Here is a 26,402-nt window from a genome sequence, read left to right as displayed (position 1 = left end):
GGCTAGAAGGGACTTTACATTGGTGGCAAAGCAAAGAGAAACCAATGTCCCAATTAGCATACACAACTTACCAAATACAACTATCAAATAGCAATATCCTAAATAATGTCAGAAGAGCTCTCCAGTTATTTTGGCAGCGATGACTGGGTGTTTGTTTTGGTTTTGCTTTGGAAACATTTTCTGATGGATGAGATACAGTAGTATTTTGAGTCCTCCACTCCCCTGAATCCACCTCTTGATTTCTATGTCTACTCACCGAATAAACCCCACCATGGGATGCTGGAGAGGCCGGGGATATCAAACTCTCCTTTGATGCAGACAATCGTCTTATTTGTTCTATCATAAAAAAGAAAATATTTCATCTAAACAACACTTGCTACAAACAAATTTTTTCCAAAAATGATGAAAATGGACACCCAATTTATGTTTATAGAAGTAAAATAAATACAATTCACCAAATGGAATCTTATTTTTGCCTTCCATTACTCAATTCTGTCTAGTGCAATGGGTAAAAAAAATTGTAGATTTATGTAGGGAAGGGATACATATCACAACTTTTGAACACAACAGGAAATTTACAAGTTCCTTAAACTTTAGAAATTTCATATTTGTATTAATTAAAGCCAGAATATGCAAAGCAATATACATGTACATCAACCCATGCATCAACTTTTTTGTTTGTAGTGAGTGCCCTTAAACTTTCAGCAGGATAGATCTATATTTTATCTTTTCACAGTGTTTTAGCTTTTGAGAGAGAAAAACCCAACTACATTTTACATATAAGATTCCCACACCTGTAGACACTGGTTCTTGTGTTGACTTTGTAGTATCTTCAGTCACTTTGTGATCTGATGACACGTCACTAGTTTCATCATCACTGCTATCATCACTATCATCGCTCACATCCTCCACATCAGCCTCTGCACTGTCTATAGAACACGAGAGTTTTGTTAAATGCATCACCCGCTCCAAACTGCCGTCCCTGTCACCACACTTGGAAATATCCGTACCCTCCGAGTCCCCAGCCGAGTCCAGTTTGGCCCTCTCCTGAGAATTGTGGGGTGCTATAGAGTCTCCTAGCCCATCGTCAGGGCTCTCTGAGAAAGACTTACAGACATAGTCTCTTTTACTAAGTATCGTGTTGTGAGAGATTTGTTCCTCCACTGTAATTATCTCCCCTTGTAGGTGGAGCTCTAGACTCTGCTTCCTGTCAGTGGTGGGTGTGCAAGTAGTCCCTGTGGTAGAGCTCTCTTCTATGACTGTCTCCTGGGTCATGATGTTGTCCCATTCATCCAGAGACTCAAACACTTCATTGCTAAGGCTGGAGTCCCCCCTAGTAAACGGTCCAGGCAGTGCCATATCAGTGCTCTCAGATGACAGGTTCTTGAGGATGTTGGCAGCCATTGTTTCTTTTTCTCTCTGTCGTACAATGGCCTCCACTGCGAGCCACTCTGACATTGTCTTTTCGTACAGAGTTTTAACATGGCTATCCATACGCTGACGCTCCTCCATTGTACTCTTAAAACGATAATGACCCAACAGATATGGCCACACCTAAAAAGAACAAAAATCATGACCCAACAAATAAGGATACACCTAATGGATGTAAAAAGAATACAGTCCAAAAATCATTACAAACTGGACACAATTGAACAGTTCTTACTATTTTAGAAGGTTAGAAAAGCTTCTTAAAAAATTAAGATACTATCCAATATTACTGCATCTGAAAACGAGTATATATATCAGGATATCTGACCTCTTTCCTAATGCAATGTTCTATTCCCCCGTAGTAAACTAATCGGTATATTTCCTCTGGATTGGACACCTGTGAATAACACAAATACTGTCTTCAATGGCTAGCACATATTTTCTATGGATATGACAAATTAACAAGTTCCTTCAGAAGCTTCAGTGAATTCATACTTGAGGAATAAATTGATATAACATTTATACCGATCCATTCTTATTGAGTTCTCGCCAGGTCCTCTCTGTCAGACCACAGGAAGCATCGTATGGAACGTTCGCTGGGACGATACGGTGTAGAACGAGCTCAGACAGATGTGTCCGAACGGTCTTCAGGTGCCGACAATGGGCCAGCCCTAATTATAGTAACAAAACTCAAACAATTATGAGTACCATTGTAATTGATGATAATAATAATAAAATTCATATAGTGCCTTATATATATATTTAAAAAAAAAATACTCTTAAGGCACTTTACAAGAATAAGACGAGGAATGCAACAATAAAACAATTAAATAAAAATTAAATGACAGTATGCCATAAAATCTTATATCTGTAAAATAAAACATTATAATTAACCTAAAAGTTTGTTGGGTTTTTTTTATAGTAGCATTTACTCATTATTAGGATTAATAATGTCAAAACATTCATAGGGTTTATAATGTTAAAAATACAGTTAAACATTCATAAGGTTTATAATGTCAAAAATACGGTTTAAACATTTAATAGGTTTATATAGTCAAAAGTAGATAGTTTCTGTAATTTAATTGGCTCTATAATGTCAGAAGTATTGTTACTCATTTTTTTAATGTCAAAATCCTGTACATGCAATGCAAAATTTTGAAATGTAAATCAAAAATTTATTAATAACATGAACTTACAGCCATGGATTTAAGGACATAAAATTACAGTCATAGATCTAACAATATGAATTTTTAAAAGCCATAGATATTTTTGAAATACATGAGGATATGAACTGTGATGCTTCATGAAAAGTATGCCGGTGTGAAGCATTGCAGTTCATAACCTCATGTATTTTCAAAAATGAAATTTATTTCTTATATTTACATTCTACTTTCATTTTGGTTGGAATTCCCAGCCGTTAAACAAGATGTACAATATTTATTAAGATTCATACATGCATTGTTTCAACTGCAACAAATTCATGAGGAATTAAGAAATGAATCTTATAATTCTTTTCTTGATGCAGGGAAAACAGGATGGAAAACTTCATCAATGCATGTAGCACATTGATTGATGAAAAAGTTTTTCCATCCAATTTTCCATATGATACCACCATCAAGAAAAGAATTATGATTCATTTTATATCATTTAATTATTATTTAAATATCTTAAAACATTTCAAGTTTAAACAAGAGGTACTGTGAGCAATGCTCACTAAGAATACCCCCCGCTTACCCCAATCTCCCAAAGGGTGTTGGTAATAGGTATAAACTACCTCTTTTCTGAGTGTAAAAAACAAATGGCATGACAAACCGAACCATATTGCTACTTCGATGTCCAGTGCGCGTGACCTTTGACCTTTTGACCCCAAAATCAATAGGGAACATCTTCATCCCATGGGTAGTCCATATGTATGATATGGTGACTGTAGGTGGAAAGGATAATGCTTTAGAGCCCGGAAACCATATTGCTACTTCGATGTCCAGTGCACTTGACCTTTGACCTTTTGACCCCAAAATCAATAGGGAACATCTTCATCCCATGGGTAGTCCATATGTATGTATATGGTGACTGTAGGTGGAAAGGATAATGCTTTAGAGCCCGGAAACCATATTGCTACTTCGATGTCCAGTGCACTTGACCTTTGACCTTTTGACCCCAAAATCAATAGGGAACATCTTCATCCCATGGGTAGTCCATATGTATGATATGGTGACTGTAGGTGGAAAGGATAATGCTTTAGAGCCCGGAAACCATATTGCTACTTCGATGTCCAGTGCACTTGACCTTTGACCTTTTGACCCCAAAATCAATAGGGAACATCTTCATCCCATGGGTAGTCCATATGTATGATATGGTGACTGTAGGTGGAAAGGATAATGCTTTAGAGCCCGGAAACCATATTGCTACTTCGATGTCCAGTGCACTTGACCTTTGACCTTTTGACCCCAAAATCAATAGGGAACATCTTCATCCCATGGGTAGTCCATATGTATGATATGGTGACTGCAGGTGGAAAGGATAAGGCTTTAGAGCCCGGAAACCATATTGCTACTTCGATGTCCAGTGCACTTGACCTTTGACCTTTTGACCCCAAAATCGATAGGGAACATCTTCATCCCATGGGTAGTCCATATGTATGATATGGTGACTGTAGGTGGAAAGGATAACGCTTTAGAGCCCGGAAACCATATTGCTACTTCGATGTCCAGTGCGCTTGACCTTTGACCTTTTGACCCCAAAATCGATAGGGAACATCTTCATCCCATGGGTAGTCCATATGTATGATATGGTGACTGTAGGTGGAAAGGATAACGCTTTAGAGCCCGGAAACCATATTGCTTCTTCGATGTCCAGTGCGCTTGACCTTTGACCTTTTGACCCCAAAATCGATAGGGAACATCTTCATCCCATGGGTAGTCCATATGTATGATATGGTGACGGTAGGTGGAAAGGATAATGCTTTAGAGTCCGGAAACCATTGCGTCTACAGACGGACGGACGGACGGACGGACAGACGGACAACCCGATTCCAGTATACCCCCCTCCCCCCCCCCCCCCCCCCCCCCCCCCCACAACTTGTTGCGGGGGGTATAATGATAAAACATGAAGTCAAAATCAGGTTTTCTTTGATGCAGAAAAGCAAAAACATTGGAAATATAAATATAATGAAATGAACTTACATCCATAGAAGGCCCGGGAGATGATCTGTGTTTTCATAGTGTCACATAAATGCTTTATAGTTGCCCTGCAACACAAACATAAAATGTAAATAGATTTCCCTACTCTGTAATTGCAGGAGTGATTTCCCTCAGTTTAGCATGTTTCCTAAAAGCATAGCAGGTTGCAGAAAAAGAAAAAAATGTTTACATGAGGGTAATCTGTGAATTTTGTAATAAGAAAATTTAAAATTGCTAAATAAATCCCCTTTGTGAACAAATGATGCCTCTTTATTTCTGTGGTACAATCTCCCACACTAATGACTTGGTATTAAACAAGAGGCCCATGGGCCACATTGCTCACATGAGTCACATTGGCTCTGCTGTTGTTCAGTTATTGTGATTTTTTAAAAGATTTTTTGCAATCTTTATTCCCATGAAATATTTTGGCCCAATACCTAGCCCCATTGGGTCATGATATAACCATTATACAATGTCACAAGGTAAAAAATCATAATATAAGGATTCTATGCACAAAATATGAAAGCCCTATCTTAAACAGTTCAGAGGATATTGCCAATGTTAACTTTTCTTAAAAGTTGGTTAAAATCCAATGTCAAGGTTACAAGGTCAAAACCTTTGGTACCAAAAGAAAGGTCTTCTCACAAGGAATGTATAAATGAAATATGAAAGATGTATCACTCATCATTCAAAAGTTATGAGCAAGGTTAAAGTTTCAGTAAAAGTTTTAAAATTTGGGTCAAACTTCAAGGACTTGGTCACATGGTAAAACATCATGGCATTGAATGAAATTTCTTGCCACAAGGAATCTTTATACTAAATATGAAAGCTCTATCAAACATAGTTCAGGAGATCTTGCCTAGGGTAAGTTTTCTTTAAAATAGGTCAAAAACTTTGATACCAAAGGAAAGGTATAGTCATAAGAAATAAAATCTGAAATGCAAGAGCCCTATCACTTGCTATTCAAAAGTTATGAGCAAAGTTCAAGTTTCAGACCGACAGGACAAAAACAATATGCTCCCCTGACTTTAGTCACAGAGGCTTAAATAAATTGAATCAACACAACAAAGGAACCTTTGCATTTTGATATGATTTAGTGTGGTCCTGCTAATCTTAAAAAGATTATGTTTTAATTTCCTGTGTATTCCCATATCAGACTTTGATCTCCTTCTCAAGAACAGCAGGTCAATGATTAGTCATATTGATATGCAAGCATCCCCAGATAGTGCAGATTCAAATGTGTTCAAATTGTGGTGTAGGGTGAAGCCACAATAGGGGATGAAAGTTTTACATGGGAATTTGGTCCCTGAATTGAACAAACTTAAATTTACACTATCTGAAGATACTTGCATATCAATATGACTAATCATTGACCTGCTGTTCTTGAGAAGATTTTAAAAAATGTTTTCCTACATATTCCCCTATAAAACTTATACCTATTGTGGCCCCATCCTACCCCTGGGGGTCATGATTAGAACATACTTCAATCTGCACTACCTGGAAATGGTTGCATATCAATAGGACTAATCATGACTCTGTTGTTATTGAGAAGAAATTTGAAGATTTATCCGATAAAGTCCCATGTAAAACTTTCATCCCCTATTGTGGCTTCACCCTACCCCTGGGGACCACAACCAAAAGAAGATATTTAAATATTTAACCTATATACCCCCATGTAAAACATTGATCCCCTATTGTAGCCCCATCCTACCCCCAGGGGTCATGATTTGAACAACCTTCAATCTGCACTACCTGGGGATGTCTGCATATTAATATGAGTATTCATGACCCTGCTTTAACATTTTTAAAGATTTATCTTAGACATTTCCAAGTACAACTTTGATCCCCTATTGCAGTCGCACCTACCGCTGGGGCCATGATCAAAACACAAGAGGTACTGTGAGCAATGCTCACTAAGAATACCCCCTGCTTACCCCAATCTCCCAAAGGGTGTTGTTAAGAGGTATAAATTACCTCTTTCCTGAGTGTAAAAAAGAAAGGGCATGACAAAACCTTGGGTAGTCTCTTCTCTAGGATTGCACTTGACCTTTGAGTATGCTTGACCTTTGAGTATGCTTGACCTTTGACCTTCTGACCCCAAATTCGAAAGGAAAACATCTTCTTTCCATAGGTAGTCCATATGTATGATATGGTGACTGTAGGTGGAAAGGATAATGCTTTAGAGCCCGGAAACCATATTGCTACTTCGATGTCCAGTGCACTTGACCTTGTGATCCCAAATTCGATAGGGAACATCTTCGTCCCATAGGTAGTCCATATGTATGATATGGTGAGTGTAGTTGGAAAGGATAACGCTTTAGAGCCCGGAAACTATATTGTTACTTCAATGTCTAGTGCGCTTGATCTTTGACCCCCAAATCACTAGGGAACATCTTTGTCCCATGGGTAGTCCATATGTATGATATGGCGACTGTAGGAGGAAAGGATAACACTTTAGAGCCCGGAAACGATTACGTCTACAGACAGACAGACGGACAACCCGATTTCAGCATCCCCCCCCCCCTCCCCAACTTTGTTGTGGGGCGTATAAAAATGGAATCTACACTATGTCAGGAAACTTTTAAGAAAGTTTTAACTTTACTGGCCCAGTGGTTCTTAAGAAGATTTTTAAATGACCTCACAGAAGGAAGTTCAAGTTGGAACAGACAAGCTAGAGGTAGTAGCTTCCTTCTGCTACTTTGATGACATGCTGTCTGCGGCTGGAGGATGTGTGCTCTCAACGATCACTCGTGTGAAGACGGCCTGGAAAAAATTCAGGGAACTGCTGCCTGTCCTCTCTTCCCTATAAGACCCGTGGCAGGTTGTACAGCACATGTATGTAGCGCGATGCTGTATGCAAGTGAGACGTGACCCTTGCCAAAACCAGACCTCCTTCGCCTACGACGAAATGACAGAGCCATGGTCAGACAGATTTGCAGGGTAAAGCCAGAAGACATGGCTAGTGTCAGATCAAGCGAGCTACTGGCACGACTTGGGATCGATGACCTCGACGCTATCCTGCGGGAGAAGAGGCTACACTGGTTTGGGTACGTTGCTAGATCCAGTGGCGCAATCAATAATGTCTTTAATATGAAAAAAGAGGGAGGACGACAACCAGGGAGACCAAAGATGACCTGGAAAGCACAGCTAGAAAAAGACCAGCGTGAGTGGGGACTTCGTGATGTCAACCCATTGGACAGAGATGCCTGGAAGTCAAATGTTAGGTCTGCCATGCGTGCAGCAAGTCAGTTACCTGGAAGGGAGCCCACTGCTGTGGAAGATGCACCTAATCCTGCACGTTAATCAAAATGCCGGTGACGATGATGATGATGATGACCCTATTTTTGCATTTCTTGATTATTTCCCCTTCAGAGAGAGCATGGTCCTTCATTTGAACAAACTTGTATCCCCTTCACCCAAGGATGCTTTGTGCTAAGATTGTTTCAAATTGGCCCAGTGGTTCTTGAGAAGATTTTTAAACAATGCCACAAAGTTTTAATAATTCTTAATTATCTCCATTTCAAAAAGGGTGTGGGACTTCATTTGGATCAACTTGAATCCTCTTTACCCAAGCATGCTCTTTGACAAGTTTGGTTGAAATTAACCCTGTGGTTCTGGAGAAGTTGAGAATGTTAAAAGTTTACATACAGATGGAAGAATGGACTGATTCCAGACAAAATGTGATCAGAAAAGCTCATTTGAGCTAAAAAAATCTCGCCATTTACCAACATAAATCTACTCACATTTACAATAAAGGTCACAAAGGTAAGATAAACATGAATTGCAAACAGTTATAGTAAAAATATCAACAGAATGGACTATAATAATGTCCTGTCTTGATAAATAAACAAGCATGACACACACAGATATATATACATATAAAACATCTTTAGATTTTTGAAAATATATGAGATGTTATCATAATTATGTGCAACATGTTATCTGACAGTCATGTGCAAGAGGGAATAAAACTTCATATTTCCCTCAAACATCATATTCATCCCTTTGGGTGCCTTGTGGTTTTTCTATAAATCTTACGTCAAGGTGAACATAGTTTATTGTGACATCACAATCATTTATTGTTTTGATGAAATTTCGGCAATTTCAATTGGCTGAAAAATGCATTTAATTTTAGCATCAAAGAAAATCTGATTTTGACTTCATGTTGTGCATAGATATGTCGTATGTATTTGAAAACAAAGTCATGTTTTTTCATTTAAACTCAATGTCTTAAAATATTGAAATGATAAGAAATGAATTTTATAATTCTTTTCTTAATGGCAGTATCAAAGGGAAAATTAGATGGAAAACTATTTCATCAATGTGGCATCAAGAAAAGAATAATAAGATTCATTTCTTAAATAAGTCCAAGTCATTTCAAGTAAGTGAACTTTCATAGTTCGTAAGGCACAAAAGGAATTTATTTATACACGGGTTTCTGATACACACTTAAATCACCTGATTTTGGTTGATACAAAAACCATGTAAGCAATCAGCACTCAAGGAGAAAGGAAAGACAAGAAATAGACTTTTATTTTGTTGCTTGTACCTTCTAATACTTCGACAGTGCGGTGTTACCATTAGGGCGATCTCATCTAAGTACAATGTATAAATGAGCGGACCCCAACTTCAAATGCATATCTGTAGTCTTGCTTTGTTTTGGTATAATAAACTATTTATTGCTTGAATGTTTGGGAGATATGAAGATCTATTCACCCAAGAAAAATCCTATTTGTGAATCTTGACTTTATACAAATATATATAACATACCACAGTGACTACAGCAGACCACGGTTACAACAACTAGACAGACAGGAAAAACTGGGTCTGAGTTACGCACATTTGATACCTGTGGTCTGTGGCAGACTTGTTGAGACATGAGCTGTTCTGTAATTCCTGGATTTTGGCATAGCTCTGCACGGATGATGTGTCCATAACAGCAGGAGCCCGGGGAATTTTACATGCCCAGGAAAAATCATCTCCCTTTACATTAGCTTTAGGATCCATCATTTCTGGAGCTGTTGACAGGAAATAAATGTAGTAAAGCACTTCACACCTGAGTTGTGTTGTATTGTCAATTCTTTTAGAAGCATATTTTTAATTTCCATAGTGGTGTACAATTTTAAACAAAAAGAAAACAAGGATCATAATGCTTGTTATTGTATGATCAAATAATTGCAAGCTTTCTGATTGGTTGAGATTCAACAAACTACAAAAAAAAAAAAATAATGAAATAATCTCCTCCATGTGCCTTCAAGGTGAATATAACATTTGATTTTTCCAATATCAGAATACAAATAAATTGGAAATTCCCAAATTGATAAGATTGGTTATTACTTTTTGATCATCTAATGAAAACTTGTGTCTCTAATCACTTTTGACTAGGTCTTGCACTCTAATTGTAAACAAAGATGGTTGTCCAGGTATCATTTTGTTTTGGTATTTTTGGGATAACAGGCCACTACTCACTTTTTCTATGGAGCTGACTGTGGCCAATACAAAGAACAGACGTTTCTAAGATTCAAATCTTAAAAAATTAGAGTAAAATTGTGCAAAACTGGCCAAAATATTTAATGAATTCTTCAACCAAATTGTGTATTTTAACAAGACTTGAGATAATTTTCCTAGAAATGTTGGAAAACATATTTTTTAAAAATATTTATGTGAATGTCTTCCATACTGGCAGGAAGTCATTACTTTACTTTAGAATTAATAGCGAGACTATATATAATTGGACAAGGTTGTTTTCATCTCCTCAAAAAATAAAAACAAGTGTTAAAAAAGATGACCGGTTGTCAACCATTTACTATGTACACAAGTGTTAATATAGGTCTTCTTATGGCCTCTCAGGGCACAATTAGCAATCGGTTTTTATAAAATGGATGTGCTGTATGATTTATCTATGTAATATAAAGGTTGACCAGCAATTCATCTGAAACAGTTGAAAATAAACTCCTTTGTCACCAATGAAGTCAAAAGTTATTTTCCATTAGGTTATATAGAGTTTTGGATCCTGATTAAATATAGTTTGAAGCATGAGATTTTACTATGAACTGAATTTAGGCAGATCTTGGTCTCTATTAACTGCATGTGATGACCTGAAATAACACAGCCTGAATCACTAATCTAGACATTTCACATGATTAACACGAACAGCCTGAATCACTATTTTACACATATCACATGATTAACATGAACAGCCTGATCACTAGTCTACACATATCACATGATTAACACAAACAGCCTGAATCACTAGACATATCACATGATTAACACGGACAGCCTGAATCACTAGACATATCACATGATTAACACGGACAGCCTGAATCACTAGACATATCACATGATTAACACAAACAGCCTGAATCACTAGACATATCACATGATTAACACGGACAGCCTGAATCACTAGACATATCACATGATTAACACAAACAGCCTGAATCACTAGACATATCACATGATTAACACAAACAGCCTGAATCACTAGACATATCACATGATTAACATGAACAACCTGATCACTACACATATCACATGATTAACACAAACAGCCTGAATCACTAGACATATCACATGATTAACACAAACAGCCTGAATCACTAGACATATCACATGATTAACATGAACAACCTGATCACTACACATATCACATGATTAACACAAACAGCCTGAATCACTAATCTAGACATTTCACATGATTAACACAAACAGCCTGAATCACTAGACATATCACATGATTAACACAAACAGCCTGAATCACTAATCTAGACATTTCACATGATTAACACAAACAGCCTGAATCACTAGACATAACACATGATTAACACAAACAGCCTGAATCACTAGACATATCACATGATTAACACAAACAGCCTGAATCACTAGACATATCACATGATTAACATGAACAACCTGATCACTACACATATCACATGATTAACACAAACAGCCTGAATCACTAATCTAGACATTTCACATGATTAACACAGACATCCTGAATCACTAATCTACACATATCACATGATTAACACAAACAGCCTGAATCACTAGACATAACACATGATTAACACAAACAGCCTGAATCACTAGACATATCACATGATTAACACAAACAGCCTGAATCACTAGACATATCACATGATTAACACAAACAGCCTGAATCACTATTTTACACATATCACATGATTAACACGGACAGCCTGAATCACTAGACATATCACATGATTAACAAGGACAGCCTGAATCACTAGTCTACACATGATTAACACAGACAGCCTGAATCACTAGTCTACTTTGAGGGTAGCTAAAGCATCATATTGACCCAAGAAAATGTCTATAATTATATACTGTTGAGAGATGGATGGACAGACAGATGGAGACAGACGATGTCAGAATATCCCCTTACAACTTCATTGCGGGGGTAGGTGGGGTGGGTATATAATTTGAATTTGCAGAAAGTTACTGTGAATGAAATGCCTTACGAATGCTGTCAGGTCGGAATGTGGTGATGATGCGAAACACATAATCTGTAGCCTCCTCCTCATCAGCACTGGAACTCGTACTGCTTCCCGTGGAACTCGTGCTGCCTGAAAGCAGAGAGATTCGGCTCCCCTTCTTTCTCAATTTTGGGAAGACTTTTCCTGAAGAGAGACTTCATGGTATCATATTAAGTACACACAAAGTCTGTTTGCTTTTAGCATAATGTATGGAACATTTGAAACTTCATAACATTTCTTACATTTACATCAAATATATATCGAATATGCATTGTGCAGTGACAACACAACCCAGTTCTATAAATAGACGAGTAGTATCTGATAGTCGTTTGATAATTTACACAACTACAAACAACTACAAAGGGTTAAGCAATGAAAAGTTGCATTGTAAATGAAAATTGAAAACAGTGGATGGCAAACTTATTTCTCTATTAGTGCCTTAAAAGACTCTGCAGTTAAAAATTTACAGAGAGAGAACTGGAGCAGAAATTTTCAATCCAAAGCAAAGGAAAGTTGAGAAATATTAAATTTCTTGTTCTTGCCAAGTTGTTAATTTTAGGATCCAATGAAGTACATGTTGCACAGAGAAAACTATCTACAGAAAGCAAGGAACCAAATCGGTGGACTGCTGATAATAAGCACCAAACAAAAGAGTTATATACCAAAATCACTTAAGTACCACGTACTGCTAGTTACCTTTACAAGCCTACACAAGCTGACTAGACTGTGTGTGCGAATAAGCATGTTGGCACTATTATCAGAAATAAGCCTGTGTACCTTTACCCCTTTGAGACCAGAGAGGGGGGTCCAGCTGCCCGTGGGGGAGCAAGCCATTCTCCAGACAGGAGAGGAAGGCTAGCAGGTGCCCTCCCTTAGGAAAGTGGATAGGGGGTCTCTGTACCCCGTCCTGTCCCACCAGAACGATGGTTCCACCACAGTCAGCTGAAAGACAAGGGAGGCAACTCATCAGTAATCAGGGATACAAATTGGATCAACTTATAAATTTCAAACAGAGGATGAAATTTACTTACGAAAGAAAGAATCTGAAATTACAAAAACACTACAAATACCAAAAAAAAAATCAACAAAAAAACATGTGGCAACACAACATCAACACAAGGGTAATAAAGGTTACAAATGAACAAAATGATGAAAATAAGAACAAAATACAATTAAAGAAAACACAGGGAAATTTTTGAAATATCTGATGGAATCCAGACTTACGTTGTTGATGACAGTGTATGTACACAATTTCATCTAAGTACACGGTAAGGGCATAGTCCCAGTATAAACTGTAACAAAAAACACATCTTTAGCATTACAGAGAAACCTGTCTAATCTGATATGCTACAGGAAATAATGTCAGATTAGACAGGATGACTAACTGTTTTTGAATATTAAAAAGATGTAAGGGCATAAGTGCTCAAATCATTTTATAAATACATATATATATGCAGTACAAAGATGAAGTATTTAGAAACAAGAGATCAAATTACATAGCCCGAGTTTTTTGCAATAGCTTGTCCAAAGCATTGATACAGTTTCATTTAATTCAGAAAATTTTGACCTAGACATAACACATTTCCTTCAGTTTCTGTGGCATGGATGCCATTTTCTCACATAACCACCAGTGCGAGACCAACAATCCCTATGTGATTGAGATTTTTCTGTTTTACATTACTGTGATGTCACTGATTATAACATTACATATTTTATATGATTTATGTTTAATACATGACGAAGTAAAATATTTTGTTTTATTTTGTTCAAATTTCTATTTGTTGTAGATTTCTCGAGGACAGCCTCTAGTATTTAAAGAACGAGAAAATAAGCACCGCCTTCAAATTTACCTGGTCTGTGAACGCTTGTCAATCAGGAGAAATTAAGCTTCAGATTGGATGCTAGAAATTGATGGACATTCAATTTCTAGTCTTTGTGTATACCTTATCTATCTTATCTGGTGATCAATGCATCCATGCAATCTTTTGATGCTTATCGCATAAACCAGCTCGAGAGGGAAATAGTTTTGGCTTCTTCATGTAGAGATAGTCACACAATAATAGTAGTAAATTTTGCATACAATTACATAAATTATAATAATAGAATATAGTAGGTTATGCTTAGGTATGATTGATTGTAATAATCATGGATTGTTGAATATAATTTACATGGACATCGATTTCATGCTGAACAGATTAATTATGAGTAAATACAACGTATCTTAATGAAATCTTGTTTATACACTCAGCTGAAAATTTAAAAGCGTAATTTTCCCCTAGAAACATGGCGGCAAAAGTACATGTAACTTTCAACTTTAATCGGAAGAGAAATTAGCCACTATAAGGGCCCTTTCTTGTATATAATGGTTGCAATTGGGATCCAGAGGAAGAACAAATTCTTCATCTAGACCAGTTATTGAAGGAACTGTCGGAAAATATGAATGTCCTGTTTTTGTAGGCCAAGAGTTATGGACAAGTACACAGACAACTTTGGTAGCCGCGAATTCTGGTGTGCGGTCAAGAAAAACTAATACAAACAGAATAAAACTTTCTAAGCTGTTTTGGAATATATAGTCATCATGGGGCATGGGATGATGGTCGGTACATCAGCTGTACATAGCCAGAAAATCTACCGCAGTACGCAGTGACTCACGTCGGAAATTGTAAGTTTGGCAGTCCATTGTTGGATACCGGGTATCTGACGGAGGAAGTCAAATGGATACAAGAAAACTTAGAATAAAGAATATTCTGCCTAAGTTTTCATTTATATAAAATAAATTTATCGAGCTTTATAACTGTGCAATGATGACTTCATATATGATTACCCAGGTGTAATGATAATGGGACAAGTAAGCTGTGTTGACAGTGTAGCATTGGAACTATACACAGTGATCAGAGTGTACAGTTTTTTATTCAATGTATATGACAAGGAATTTTTCATGAATACAACGGGTTGGACTTTGCCATGTGTTAGATTGGTCGGTGATGTGTGTGATAATTAGGACACCTTCTGAACTCATTAGGAATGTGTCTCTCTTATTTTATAGTGATTGATTGCTGCAAGATTACATTGTTTCATGATAACAAGATGGTTTACAATGACTCAGCAAAACAATACTTTATTATATACTTATATATGTTAATATCTTCTAAAGTTTATCCATTCCACTATATACAGAATCTACAAACAATCCCGACATTCCTAAGAGAGTTCATGCTTCCATAGAGAATTTTCATACCCTGGTACTCCACACATTCCAGGGTCCTGAAGGCATGCTTCTACATAGTATTCCTACACCCGACACTACACACATTCACCACTCTCCTACGACAGTTCACGCTCCTACATAGTATTCCTACACCCGACACTACACACATTCACCACTCTCCTACGACAGTTCACACTCCTATAGAGAATTCCTACACCCGACACTACACACATTCACCACTCTCCTACGACAGTTCATGCTCCCATAGAGAATTCCTACACCTGACACTACAAACCAGTGAAGAATATATTAAATCAGGACCAGAAAAAATCATCTGAATACTCTGAGGTATTAGAAAAGCAGCATGGTGGAGCTGTATTATATAAATATACAGAGGTCAACAGAACACACAATCTCCAGACACATGTCAGTTAGTTTGTGTTGACTACCTATACAACACACTACACAAATACATATTTCTGAATTAGAAAATTATAGAAAGTATTGCGAGACTTTGATATAAGGTATGTGTGAAAAAATATTGGAGTATTAGCTGTGATAAATAGATAAGAAAATCACATACTATGCATACTAACCCTTGAACCAGTTCTAAAAAAGACCCATAGACACAAAAAATTCTACCTGCTGTGGTGAGCTAACTGTGTAATAAAATGTACCTTTATCATGCTGAAGAAACGTTAACTGTAAAAACCACAATTACACAATATGGAAAAAATATTTAAAATGCCAAAAAAAATGCACAGAAAACATCAAATCAATGAATTAGCACACCATGCAGGAGAACCGGATATTTTTTCGTACCTGCGATCGATTTCATCATCAGTATCCTCACAACACCCGTTCATCAGCTGGTTGGGGGTCCACATGATGGTCAGGCCCTCTGCTGATTGGTGTAAGGACAAGTAGCCTGCTAAAGGCTCCGTGTCCTCTCTCTGAAATGTAACAGGTCACAACAGAATAGTCAAATGTAACAGGTCACAACAGAATAGTCAAATGTAACAGGTCACAACAGAATAGTCAAATGTAACAGGTTACAACAGAATAGTCAAATGTAACAGGTCACAACAGAATAGTCAAATGTAACAGGTCACAACAGAATAGTCAAATGTAACAGGTTACAACAGAATAGTCAAATGTAACAGGTCACAACAGAATAGTCAAATGTAACAGGTCACAACAGAATAGTCAAATGTAACAGGTCACAACAGAATAGTCAAATGTAACAGGTCACAACAGAATAGTCAAATGTAACAGGTCACAACAGAATAGTCAAATGTAACAGGTCACAACAGAATAGTCAAATGTAACAGGTCACAACAGAATAGTCAAATGTAACAAGTCACCACAGAATAGTCAAAACAAAACAAGTCATCACAGAATAGTCAAATGTAACAGGTCACAACAGAATAGTCAAATGTAACAGGTCACAACAGAATAGTCAAATGTAACAGGTCACGACAGAATAGTCAAATGTAACAGGTCACGACAGAATAGTCAAATGTAACAGGTCACGACAGAATAGTCAAATGTAACAGGTCACAACAGAATAGTCAAATGTAACAGGTCACAACAGAATAGTCAAATGTAACAGGTCACAACAGAATAGTCAAATGTAACAGGTCACAACAGAATAGTCAAATGTAACAAGTCACCACAGAATAGTCAAAACATAAGTCATCACAGAATAGTCAAAACATAACAAGTCATCACATAATAGTCAACACATAAGTCACCAAAAAATAGACAAAAATAAAACAAGTCACCAAAAAATAGACAAAACAAAACAAGTCATGACAGAATAGACAAAACACAAGTCACCAAAAAATAGACAAAACAAGTCACCAAAAAATAGACAAAACAAAACAAATAATTACAGAATAGTCAAAACATAATTAGTCATTACAGAATACTGTATATGTCCTATTGAGCGCCCTGGGCGCTTAGAAAATTGAAGGGGTAGGAGGCGGTTATTTAGTACTCTATGCTGAAATATTCCTATTAAAGTTATTGAATATATTCAATATGAAATATTGAATTGAATAAATTTGAGAAATGTTTTAAATAATGAATATCAAATTGCACATAAATTTTATTACATTTCTTTTAACACTAATAATTAATCCATTATGTCTATATTTCAAATCATCAGTTGTAATGCTGAAAAATATATGGTAGTAACTATTACTTTCACTTTTACTTCCGTTTGTGTCATACCATGTACGATTTACTAAACTTTCTGTTTCACTTTCGCAGTACAACTATGGCCGAGTACGAATATAATTCTTGCAATAGGGGATTTCATGTTTACAGAGATATCTGAGATCCATTCCAGGGAGAAACTCTCGAAACAAAACGAGAAATCAACAATCCTTTGGATAATTATGCGATTGCTGTTGTAAAGGACGGTGCAGTAGCTGGACACGTGCCTCGAAAAATAAGTAAAGTTGTAGCATTCTTTTTAAAACGGGGAGACTTTGAAATGCATTGTATATGGAAACTATTGCTACTCCGAAGATACCGGTATTGGTGGACTAGAGATACCATGTATTATGAAATTCAGTGTGGAACCAAGATTGCTAGAAAGATTTTAAAAAACTCTTATTATCAAAAATGTGAGTAGTACTGTATTTCAAAGGGGGGGGGGGCCTTAATTTTTGGGAGTTGAAAAAAGTCCCAGAGGGCGTTTATAGGGGTAGGGGCGCTCGATAGGACAAATACGGTAGTCAAAATGTAACAGGTCACCACAGAAAAGTCAAAACGAACAAGTCAGCACAGAATAGTCAAAACGCAACAAGTAATAGTCAAAATGTATTCATTACAGAATAGTCAAAATGTAACAAGTCATTACAGAATAGTCAAAATGTAACAAGTCACGACAGAATAGTCAAAACGTAACAAGTCACCACAGAATACTCGTAGCGTAACAAGTCATAACAGAAAAGTCAAAATGTAACAAATAATTACAGAATAGTCAAAACATAATCAGTCATTACAAAATAGTCAAAATGTAACAGGTCACCACAGAAAAGTCAAAATGCAACAAGTCACAACAGAATAGTCAAAATGCAACAAGTCATGACAGAATAGTCAAAACATAAAAGTCACCAGAAAATAGTCAAAATGTAACAAGTCATGACAGAATAGTCAAAACATAACAAATAATTACAGAATAGTCAAAACATAATCAGTCATTACAAAATAGTCAAAATGTAACAGTTCACCACAGAAATATCAAAACACAAGTCACCACAGAATAGTCAAAATGCAACAAGTTATGACAGAATAGTCAAAACATAAAAGTCACCAGAAAATAGTCAAAATGTAACAAGTCATGACAGAATAGTCAAAACATAACAAATAATTACAGAATAGTCAAAATGCAACAAGTCATGACAGCTAGAATAGTCAAAATGTGACAAGTCACCACAGAATAGTCAAAATGTAACAAGTCATTACAGAATAGTCAAAATGTAACAAGTCATTACAGAATAGTCAAAATGTAACAAGTCACCACAGAATAGTCAAAACACAACAAGTCACCACAGAATAGTCAAAATGCAACAAGTCACCACAGAATAGTCAAAATGTAACAAGTCACCACAGAATAGTCAAAACGCAAAAAGTCATGACAAAATGGTCAAAATGTAACAAGTCATGACAGAATAGTCAAAACTAACAAGCCGTGATAGAATAGACAAAATGTAACAAGTCACGACCGAATAGAGAAAATACAAACATTCTGTGAGCATTACAAAATCAAGACATGTCCACTACCGGCGCCCCCTATTCATTTAAGGGATGTCATTATAAGAAGACCATGTATAATAGGACAAGTAGGCAGATATCAATTTTCAATAACAGGAAATATTCAAGGAATTAATTTAATTTTGGGGCATGGCATATTATGCAATATAACTGGTTTAGGTCACTTTATGCTTTGTAATCCACAAAGTGTAGATCCTACAGACATCTTTCTCCATAAAGCTGCAGCTTTATAACGATCACACACATTGTAGTGTTAAGCTGTACTTACAGGTTGCACTAATACATTGTTTTTGCCATACAGCAGAGTTGTTTTAGAATTCTGGTGGAGCGACTCCACGTAATCTCGAGCTGACTGATGGAAACTTTTGGAGCTCTCCTCACTGCTGGAGCTGGTATTCCGTATCTGAAAATTTGTCATCGGCTAAAAGATAAAACACGATACAAAATTCCAAGTAACGAAACACTTTAATAAAGTGTACAGCCACGATACAAAATACGCCTGTCAGGAAGTGTTCCTAGAAACAATAGAATAATTAACAACCAACGTAGCTACCAACCTTGACTTGAAACAAAAGATGAATTAATGTAAATATCAATCTTGATTCAAATTCTATCATTGTTACTGCATTAAACTAACATGAATTGTCAGAAGACAACATAGCTTGCCAGGACTCTACTTACCCTATTCCCCATTGTTCAAAAGATAAAGCTAAGGTTAAAAGTTTTTGAAAAGTACGTCAAAGTCCAAGGTAAAGGTCACTATGTCAAAAGTCTTGGTTCCGAAAAAAAGGCCTGGTTATGAGACATCTACATGTGAAATATTTAAAGTCTAATCCCCCTTGGTTCAAAAGATATAACCAAGGTTAAAGTTTCTCCCTTAACACTGCCAACACTGGGGTCACTGCAATAGCTTTCCAGACAATTTGTCCCAATGAGTTAAAAAGGAAGGATTCCTCTACTACAACCAATATCGGATAGTCAAAGACAACATAACATCAAAACATATTAAGTTGCAATATCATGGTCCTAGTCATGATATAATATTGCCTTCTTGCAGCAAAACAATCAATTATCTTTCACTTGGCAGATGCAATTCTTTCAGTCTGTGAAAAAGGTGAACTTTCCGTGTCTCCATGACCTAGATAATGGATCTCGAGAGACAAAGAAAATCAGCCTTGTTCTGTTTCATGTTTTACTGTAATCGTTTCCCTACAGAGACATTTTTAAAAACGATTAGAGATTCCATTAAATGTTTATTAGGTTACATAACAATGATTTTTAATGGCTCAAACTCTGTTCTCTTGAAGTTTTCAATCTCTCAAAGTAACCTCAAGTTCCTGATTTTTTCCACTACATAAATAAACGAAACCCTTGTTCTCTTAAATTCCTGATCTTTCAAACCCTTAACCTCTCAAACTAAAATTAAAGTCTGTTACTTATAATTCTTTATGATTACTCTTGGTATCTCAAAGTGGTCTAGAGGTATAGCGTTTGCCCTGCATGCAGACGGTCAGGTTCGAATCCTGGCCGTGACAAACCTAAGTCGTTAAAACAATTAGCGACAGCTCCATCGCCAAATGCTTGGCATCAGATGTAAATGCCACGGGTCCTTGGAGATGACCTTAAAAACGGATCTCTCTTGTCACAGTAGGTTTGGCATGCTAATGAACCCTCACTGCTCAATGGCCATATTATAAGCACCAAGCATAGGCCTAAATTTGAAGCCCTTCACCGGTCTTGGTGACGTCTCCATATGAGTGAAAAATTCTCGAGAGGGATGTTAAACAAGATACAATCAATCAATCAAAGTGCCAATTATGTACATCTGTCATCAGTCACTAGCACCTAATAAGCACTGCACGGACTGCCCCTGTGACACGGCCAGCGTTACGATAACATACCTAATAAGCACTGCACGGACTGCCCCTGTGACACAGCCAGCGTTACGATAACACACCTTGACAGCTTGGTGAGGCCTAACTCGATATCACCGTGATGAAAAACATCACAAACAGGCCCCATTGTTCTTGTATGGAATAAAAAAAAATCTATTCAAATAGGCATTTATCATCCCTTTTCAATATTACCACATGAAAATTCTGGGTCACTGTGACCTATTTCTAGGTCATGACAAACCTTACACCTGATCTGCCTAAAATGATAAGGTATGATCTTCTTTAGGTCCCATAGCATCCCAAGTTATGAGCCAGAAGGAGTTTGCTATATCTGGTTATTCTTTTCTTGATTGAAGTCACTGCAACCTAGTTTTAAGTTGTGCCATACCTCCCTCAATGATGCCTAAACTGACAAAGACCTCAGGCTGACCAGTATATAAGTTAGATACAGAAAAGTTGACAGATGGACACCTTCACTATACCACTATACATCAACAGGTATATATAAAAATGAAAGTTTACTTCTATGTTTTGTGGTATTTTACTTGAGCAATGGTATATTGGGTGTTGTTAATTTATCTGCTTAGGTCAATGTTTACTTGTAAACCCGGTCGCTTGGGGGAACCTGGACCCGTTAAGTGGTTTGTGCTGGAATGTATCCTGTGGCGCTGCACCAATTCATCAGCAGGTGGATCTGTCCAGAAGTGATCCGTGGTCTTCATCTTGGTGTAGTCCAAAGCACAAGGACCAACTGCATATGATATAAAAAAGAAATGACTCTTACATTGAACTGGAACTAATAAATATCTAAGACTGAGATTTCAGTATGATCATTTTCAAAAAAAGACACCTATAGTATAAACATTTAATTTCTTCTACTTAATGATTATTGACTTGTCAAAGCTTTAATCAAAATAGCTTCAAATGATCCACCTCTAATTTGACAATAAAAGTGACACAATTTCTCTCAAATTTTAGTGCTAATATTTGCAAACACTTTTCTCTTTCAGAAAACATAAAACACAGCTTTGGACAGACAATACTATTTTGTCTGTCACTAAAGTTTATCTGAGCCTGCTCTTGATGTTTTCTGAAATGAAAACTATGTCAAAAATTGCCATTTTATGTTAGAACACTGAAAATGCCAGGAAAATGTTATCTTTATGTCATCATTCTGAATTTAGATTATTTTGATCAAATGGGTAATAAAACCAAAGTTGCATAGAAATTCTTGCACAAAGCAAACTTTGTTTTGAAGCATAAGCATGTCTGTCACAGTTAAGGGCCAGATAGAACTCTGAACCACTTTTCCTTACACATGGGTATTCATAATTTGGGATACAACTGGTTTAAAATTTGAAACCTGTATTGTAGCCCTGGTCCTGGCCTTAGAGTCATGGTGTGTAGAAATTGTACACTATACATAAGGGTCTCGCATGATACTCTGACAGACTGTAGCCTTGTGGTTCTTGAGAGTTATTTAAGAAATAAATTTCACTTTTGAAAATACATGAGGGCAAAATCTGTGGCACTTCACACCAGCATACTTCATGAAACGTGTCAGTGCTTCATGAAAAGTATGCTGGCGTGAAGCATTGCAGTTGATACCCTCATGAATTCTCAAAAATGAGATTCATATTTTTATATTTACAATCTACTTTCTTTTCTGTCCAAATTTCCGACCATTAATTTATAAAGCAGACATACTGTATTTATCAAGATTCATATGCACATTGTTCACATACGCATTACAATTAGTAAAGATATCAAAGACAAAAACATTGGAAATGTAAATATATCTACGTAAAACTTTGAACTCCAATTAAGACCTCATCCTGGCACCAGAGGTCATGGTTATTGAATAACCCCCTCGTTTCCACAGAAATTAGGCTTGAACAAAGTTGAATCTTCAGTATATGGCTAATTTGAATAGAAATAGTCCTGGTCAGTAGTTATGGAGAAGACGTAGAAATAGTGAAACATCAATAGACCAAAGTCTACGACAAACAGACGAAGGACAGACTTGGATCAGGAAAGCTCATGAGCATTTAGCTCAGGTAGGCTAAAAATGAAACATAAAATGGGCTTTTTCAAGAAGTTTAATACATACCCAGAAGAGAGGCGAATATTGGTCCATCAACTGGATCAGCAATCAGAGCATTCGGATCATAATACCGACTGAAATACAATGAAACAGACTAAATTCTGGATTATGATATAGACTGAAAAACAACAAAATGGAGTAAAATCTGGATCATAACACCAATTGAAAAACAACAAAATGTCTGAAAAACTACAAAACAAACTAAAATCCTAGACATAGGCAGATAGCAGCTACACTGCCTAAGATATCCAGAGTGTTAAGTCCGGCTACACTGCGCCTAAGATATCCAGAGTGTTAAGTCCGGCTACACTGCCTAAGATATCCAGAGTGTTAAGTCCAGCTACACTGCCTAAGATATCCAGAGTGTTAAGTCCATGTTATAGGCAGATTGCAGCTACACTGCCCAAGATATCCAGAGTGTTAAGTCCGTGTTATAGGCAGATAGCAGCTACACTGCCCAGATATCCAGAGTGTTAAGTCCAGCTACACTGCCTAAGATATCCAGAGTGTTAAGTCCGTGTTATAGGCAGATAGCAGCTACACTGCCCAAGATATCCAGAGTGTTAAGTCCGTGTTATAGGCAGATAGCAGCTACACTGCCCAGATATCCAGAGTGTTAAGTCCGTGTTATAGGCAGATAGCAGCTACACTGCCTAAGATATCCAGAGTGTTAAGTTCATGTTATAGGCAGATAGCAGCTACACTGCCTAAGATATCCAGAGTGTTAAGTCCATGTTATAGGCAGATAGCAGCTACACTGCCTAAGATATCCAGAGTGTTAAGTCTGTGTTATAGGCAGATAGCAGCTACACTGCCTAAGATATCCAGAGTGTTAAGTCTGTGTTATAGGCAGATAGCAGCTACACTGCCTAAGATATCAAGAGTGCTAAGTCTGTGTTATAGGCAGATAGCAGCTACACTGTCTAAGATATCCAGAGTGTTAAGTCCGTGTTATAGGCAGATAGCAGCTACACTGCCTAAGATATCCAGAGTGTTAAGTCCGTGTTATAGGCAGATAGCAGCTACACTGCCTAAGATATCCAGAGTGTTAAGTCCGTGTTATAGGCAGATTGCAGCTACACTGCCTAAGATACTCAGAGTGTTAAGTCCATGTTTTGTTTTCCCTAGAAAGGTCTTAATGTTAAACTTAAGTATAAAAGAGCATATATCTAATCCCTTTGTGAAATGGCTGGTGAGGGTAAAAACCCAAAGTACAAACCTAGGACTATAGATGATTTACATTTATGGTCAAAAACTAAATGATTATTAAGCTGGAAAATCTACCTTGGGTGTATTTCAATAAGTACAAATCATTGCCAGTCATGATGGCATAAATGAAGGTGGAGTTGCATTACAAACGTCTGGGTCAACTGATGCTTTATGTACTGCATAGTGAAGCAATGCAATGGTAACTGTATGTATGCTAAAAACATCCACAATAATTCTTTTTATCCTTCAAAATAATACAGTCAATTTCATTGGTTGAGGGCTGGTCATGTGTAAGGAGACAATTCGTGATATCTCCCTCGCGTGCAGGGTGACAAATGTGTCGTCTCCCTTTAGAAGATAAAATTGAAAGGTACAAGCGAGATAGCTCTATCAAAAATTATTCAAAAATGTGCAGGATCGTTAATCAATAAATTTTAATTGTGACTTCAATGCCAACATTAACAGTTAAAATAGCAAATGAAAAGAATTTTTAAAATATTTCCATTCTAATCCAATTTTGCATTTCACTTAATGTTTACGTTCTTGTTTTAAAATACGTATGTTACAAAATGTTTACGCACTTGGCATTATGTTTTTGTGTCATTCTACTGTGACGTCACAATCGAAAACTTTCGCTTGTTTATCTTTCTCAAACCGCAGTGTTTTGCTTTCTTTAACATATACATCTAATAAATGTATGCATACTATAGGTGCCCTCGGGTGATAAACCTACCAAGACCTGATAATTTGTGATGTCTCCCTGCTAAACAGTCCATAATCATATATTGTTTTGTTTGTTGAACAAAAAAAGGGCACCTGTTAAGTTGCACTTGTGTATTTGAAAGAAAGATATCCTGAAATATACCACAAACCAATAACCAGCAACAATCATCTGTAATATGTAATTAAACAGCTGATATTCCTATCAAAATATTAATCCAAAATCTATACATTTCCAGCCCGACATAGTGACAAATCAAAGAAGCGATTCTGTATATTTATCAAGTGATAGTACAGCCAATGCGAGATGAAGAAGCGAATCTGTACACTGCAAAGGGCTTTAATTTCGTGGGACTAAAATTTTGTGATTTTCATCGTTCGGTATTTCAAGATGGTTTAAATTTCACGGATAAACTCCTTCACATGTATGAACTCATACCCCACAAACACTTTGAACTGCACTTTGCGATGGTTTTATTTTCATGACCGTTAATACAATTGCGAATATAGTGAAAATTAAACCCAAGCAAATATTTCCCCCTTTACAGTACTTATCAAGTGATCAAACAGCCAATGAGAGATGAAGAAGCAAGGCGGCATATTTAACAAGTGATAGTACACCCAATGAGAGATGAAGCAAGTCTGTGTATCTATCAAGTGATCAAACAGCCAATGAGAGATGAAGAAGCAAGTCGGCATATTTAACAAGTGATCGAACAGCCTATGAGAGATGAAGAAGCTAGTCTGCATATTTATCAAATGATATCGATAGTACAGCCAACAAAAGATGAAGAAGCAATTTGGTATATTTATCAGGTAATCCAACGGCCAACGAGAGACGAAGGTCCGTAATGCTACCTTAGTTGCGGTCAATCATCATCTGCTGCTCAAACTTGCAGATCCTCAAAAATGCAATGCATTATAAAAGTTAAGAGGTCATACCACGAGACAGAAATCTGATAAATTGGGTAACTTCAACAGACAGGGAATTGTGCAGATTTGAGGATAGAAAGACTTCATCATAGTTTTGTAATCTGAAGAGTGCTATCATAAATTTGATTTCAGGCTTTATTGTGAAGAGGTATAATGACTTGACAATCTTTCTCTGTGCCAATAATGCACCATGGGAATTTTGCATATTTACTAATTAGGCTCTAACGAGTTTCCATCATCGATTTGTTGTTATACATTTCTGAGAAATTCATTAGACTCTGTACTATTTCATGTGAGGGACAACTGCTGATGACATTGCAGATGATCTCCTGCATCAGACAAGAACAGGATCATTACTTCTCATTTCTGGGAATCAATTCCATGATTCATGCAAATCATTCCCATGTCAACAATAGCCTTGAACTTTTCTGATTTTAATTA

At 36.8% G+C, this 26,402-nt stretch overlaps 1 protein-coding gene across 6 annotated transcripts in view; it reads right to left on the bottom strand.

Moving 5' to 3' along the window:
- The window catches only part of LOC125663919 (small G protein signaling modulator 1-like), a 64,295-nt gene that overhangs the window by 10,790 nt on the left and 27,103 nt on the right, over nucleotides 1-26,402 (bottom strand). Inside the window, exons 6-18 of one of the 6 annotated variants that reach the window (XM_056162272.1) lie at nucleotides 23,106-23,173; nucleotides 21,595-21,746; nucleotides 19,369-19,521; nucleotides 16,137-16,267; nucleotides 13,331-13,398; nucleotides 12,884-13,048; nucleotides 12,092-12,250; nucleotides 9,448-9,625; nucleotides 4,611-4,675; nucleotides 1,954-2,099; nucleotides 1,757-1,825; nucleotides 795-1,554; nucleotides 257-336 (exon numbers count right to left, since the gene is read on the bottom strand). In XM_056162272.1, coding sequence (XP_056018247.1) covers nucleotides 257-336; nucleotides 795-1,554; nucleotides 1,757-1,825; nucleotides 1,954-2,099; nucleotides 4,611-4,675; nucleotides 9,448-9,625; nucleotides 12,092-12,250; nucleotides 12,884-13,048; nucleotides 13,331-13,398; nucleotides 16,137-16,267; nucleotides 19,369-19,521; nucleotides 21,595-21,746; nucleotides 23,106-23,173 — 2,194 coding nt within the window. The remainder of the gene's footprint in view (nucleotides 1-256; nucleotides 337-794; nucleotides 1,555-1,756; nucleotides 1,826-1,953; nucleotides 2,100-4,610; nucleotides 4,676-9,447; nucleotides 9,626-12,091; nucleotides 12,251-12,883; nucleotides 13,049-13,330; nucleotides 13,399-16,136; nucleotides 16,268-19,368; nucleotides 19,522-21,594; nucleotides 21,747-23,105; nucleotides 23,174-26,402) is intronic. The other 5 variants (XM_048896356.2, XM_056162322.1, XM_056162405.1 and 2 more) reach the window with 5 other exon arrangements.

This window comes from Ostrea edulis, chromosome 1 (assembly GCF_947568905.1).
Source record: "Ostrea edulis chromosome 1, xbOstEdul1.1, whole genome shotgun sequence".
Classification (NCBI taxonomy): Eukaryota; Metazoa; Mollusca; class Bivalvia; order Ostreida; family Ostreidae; genus Ostrea; species Ostrea edulis.
The sequence above is the reverse complement of the archived record's forward strand: the minus strand, read 5'-3'. Positions and strand labels throughout refer to the sequence as shown.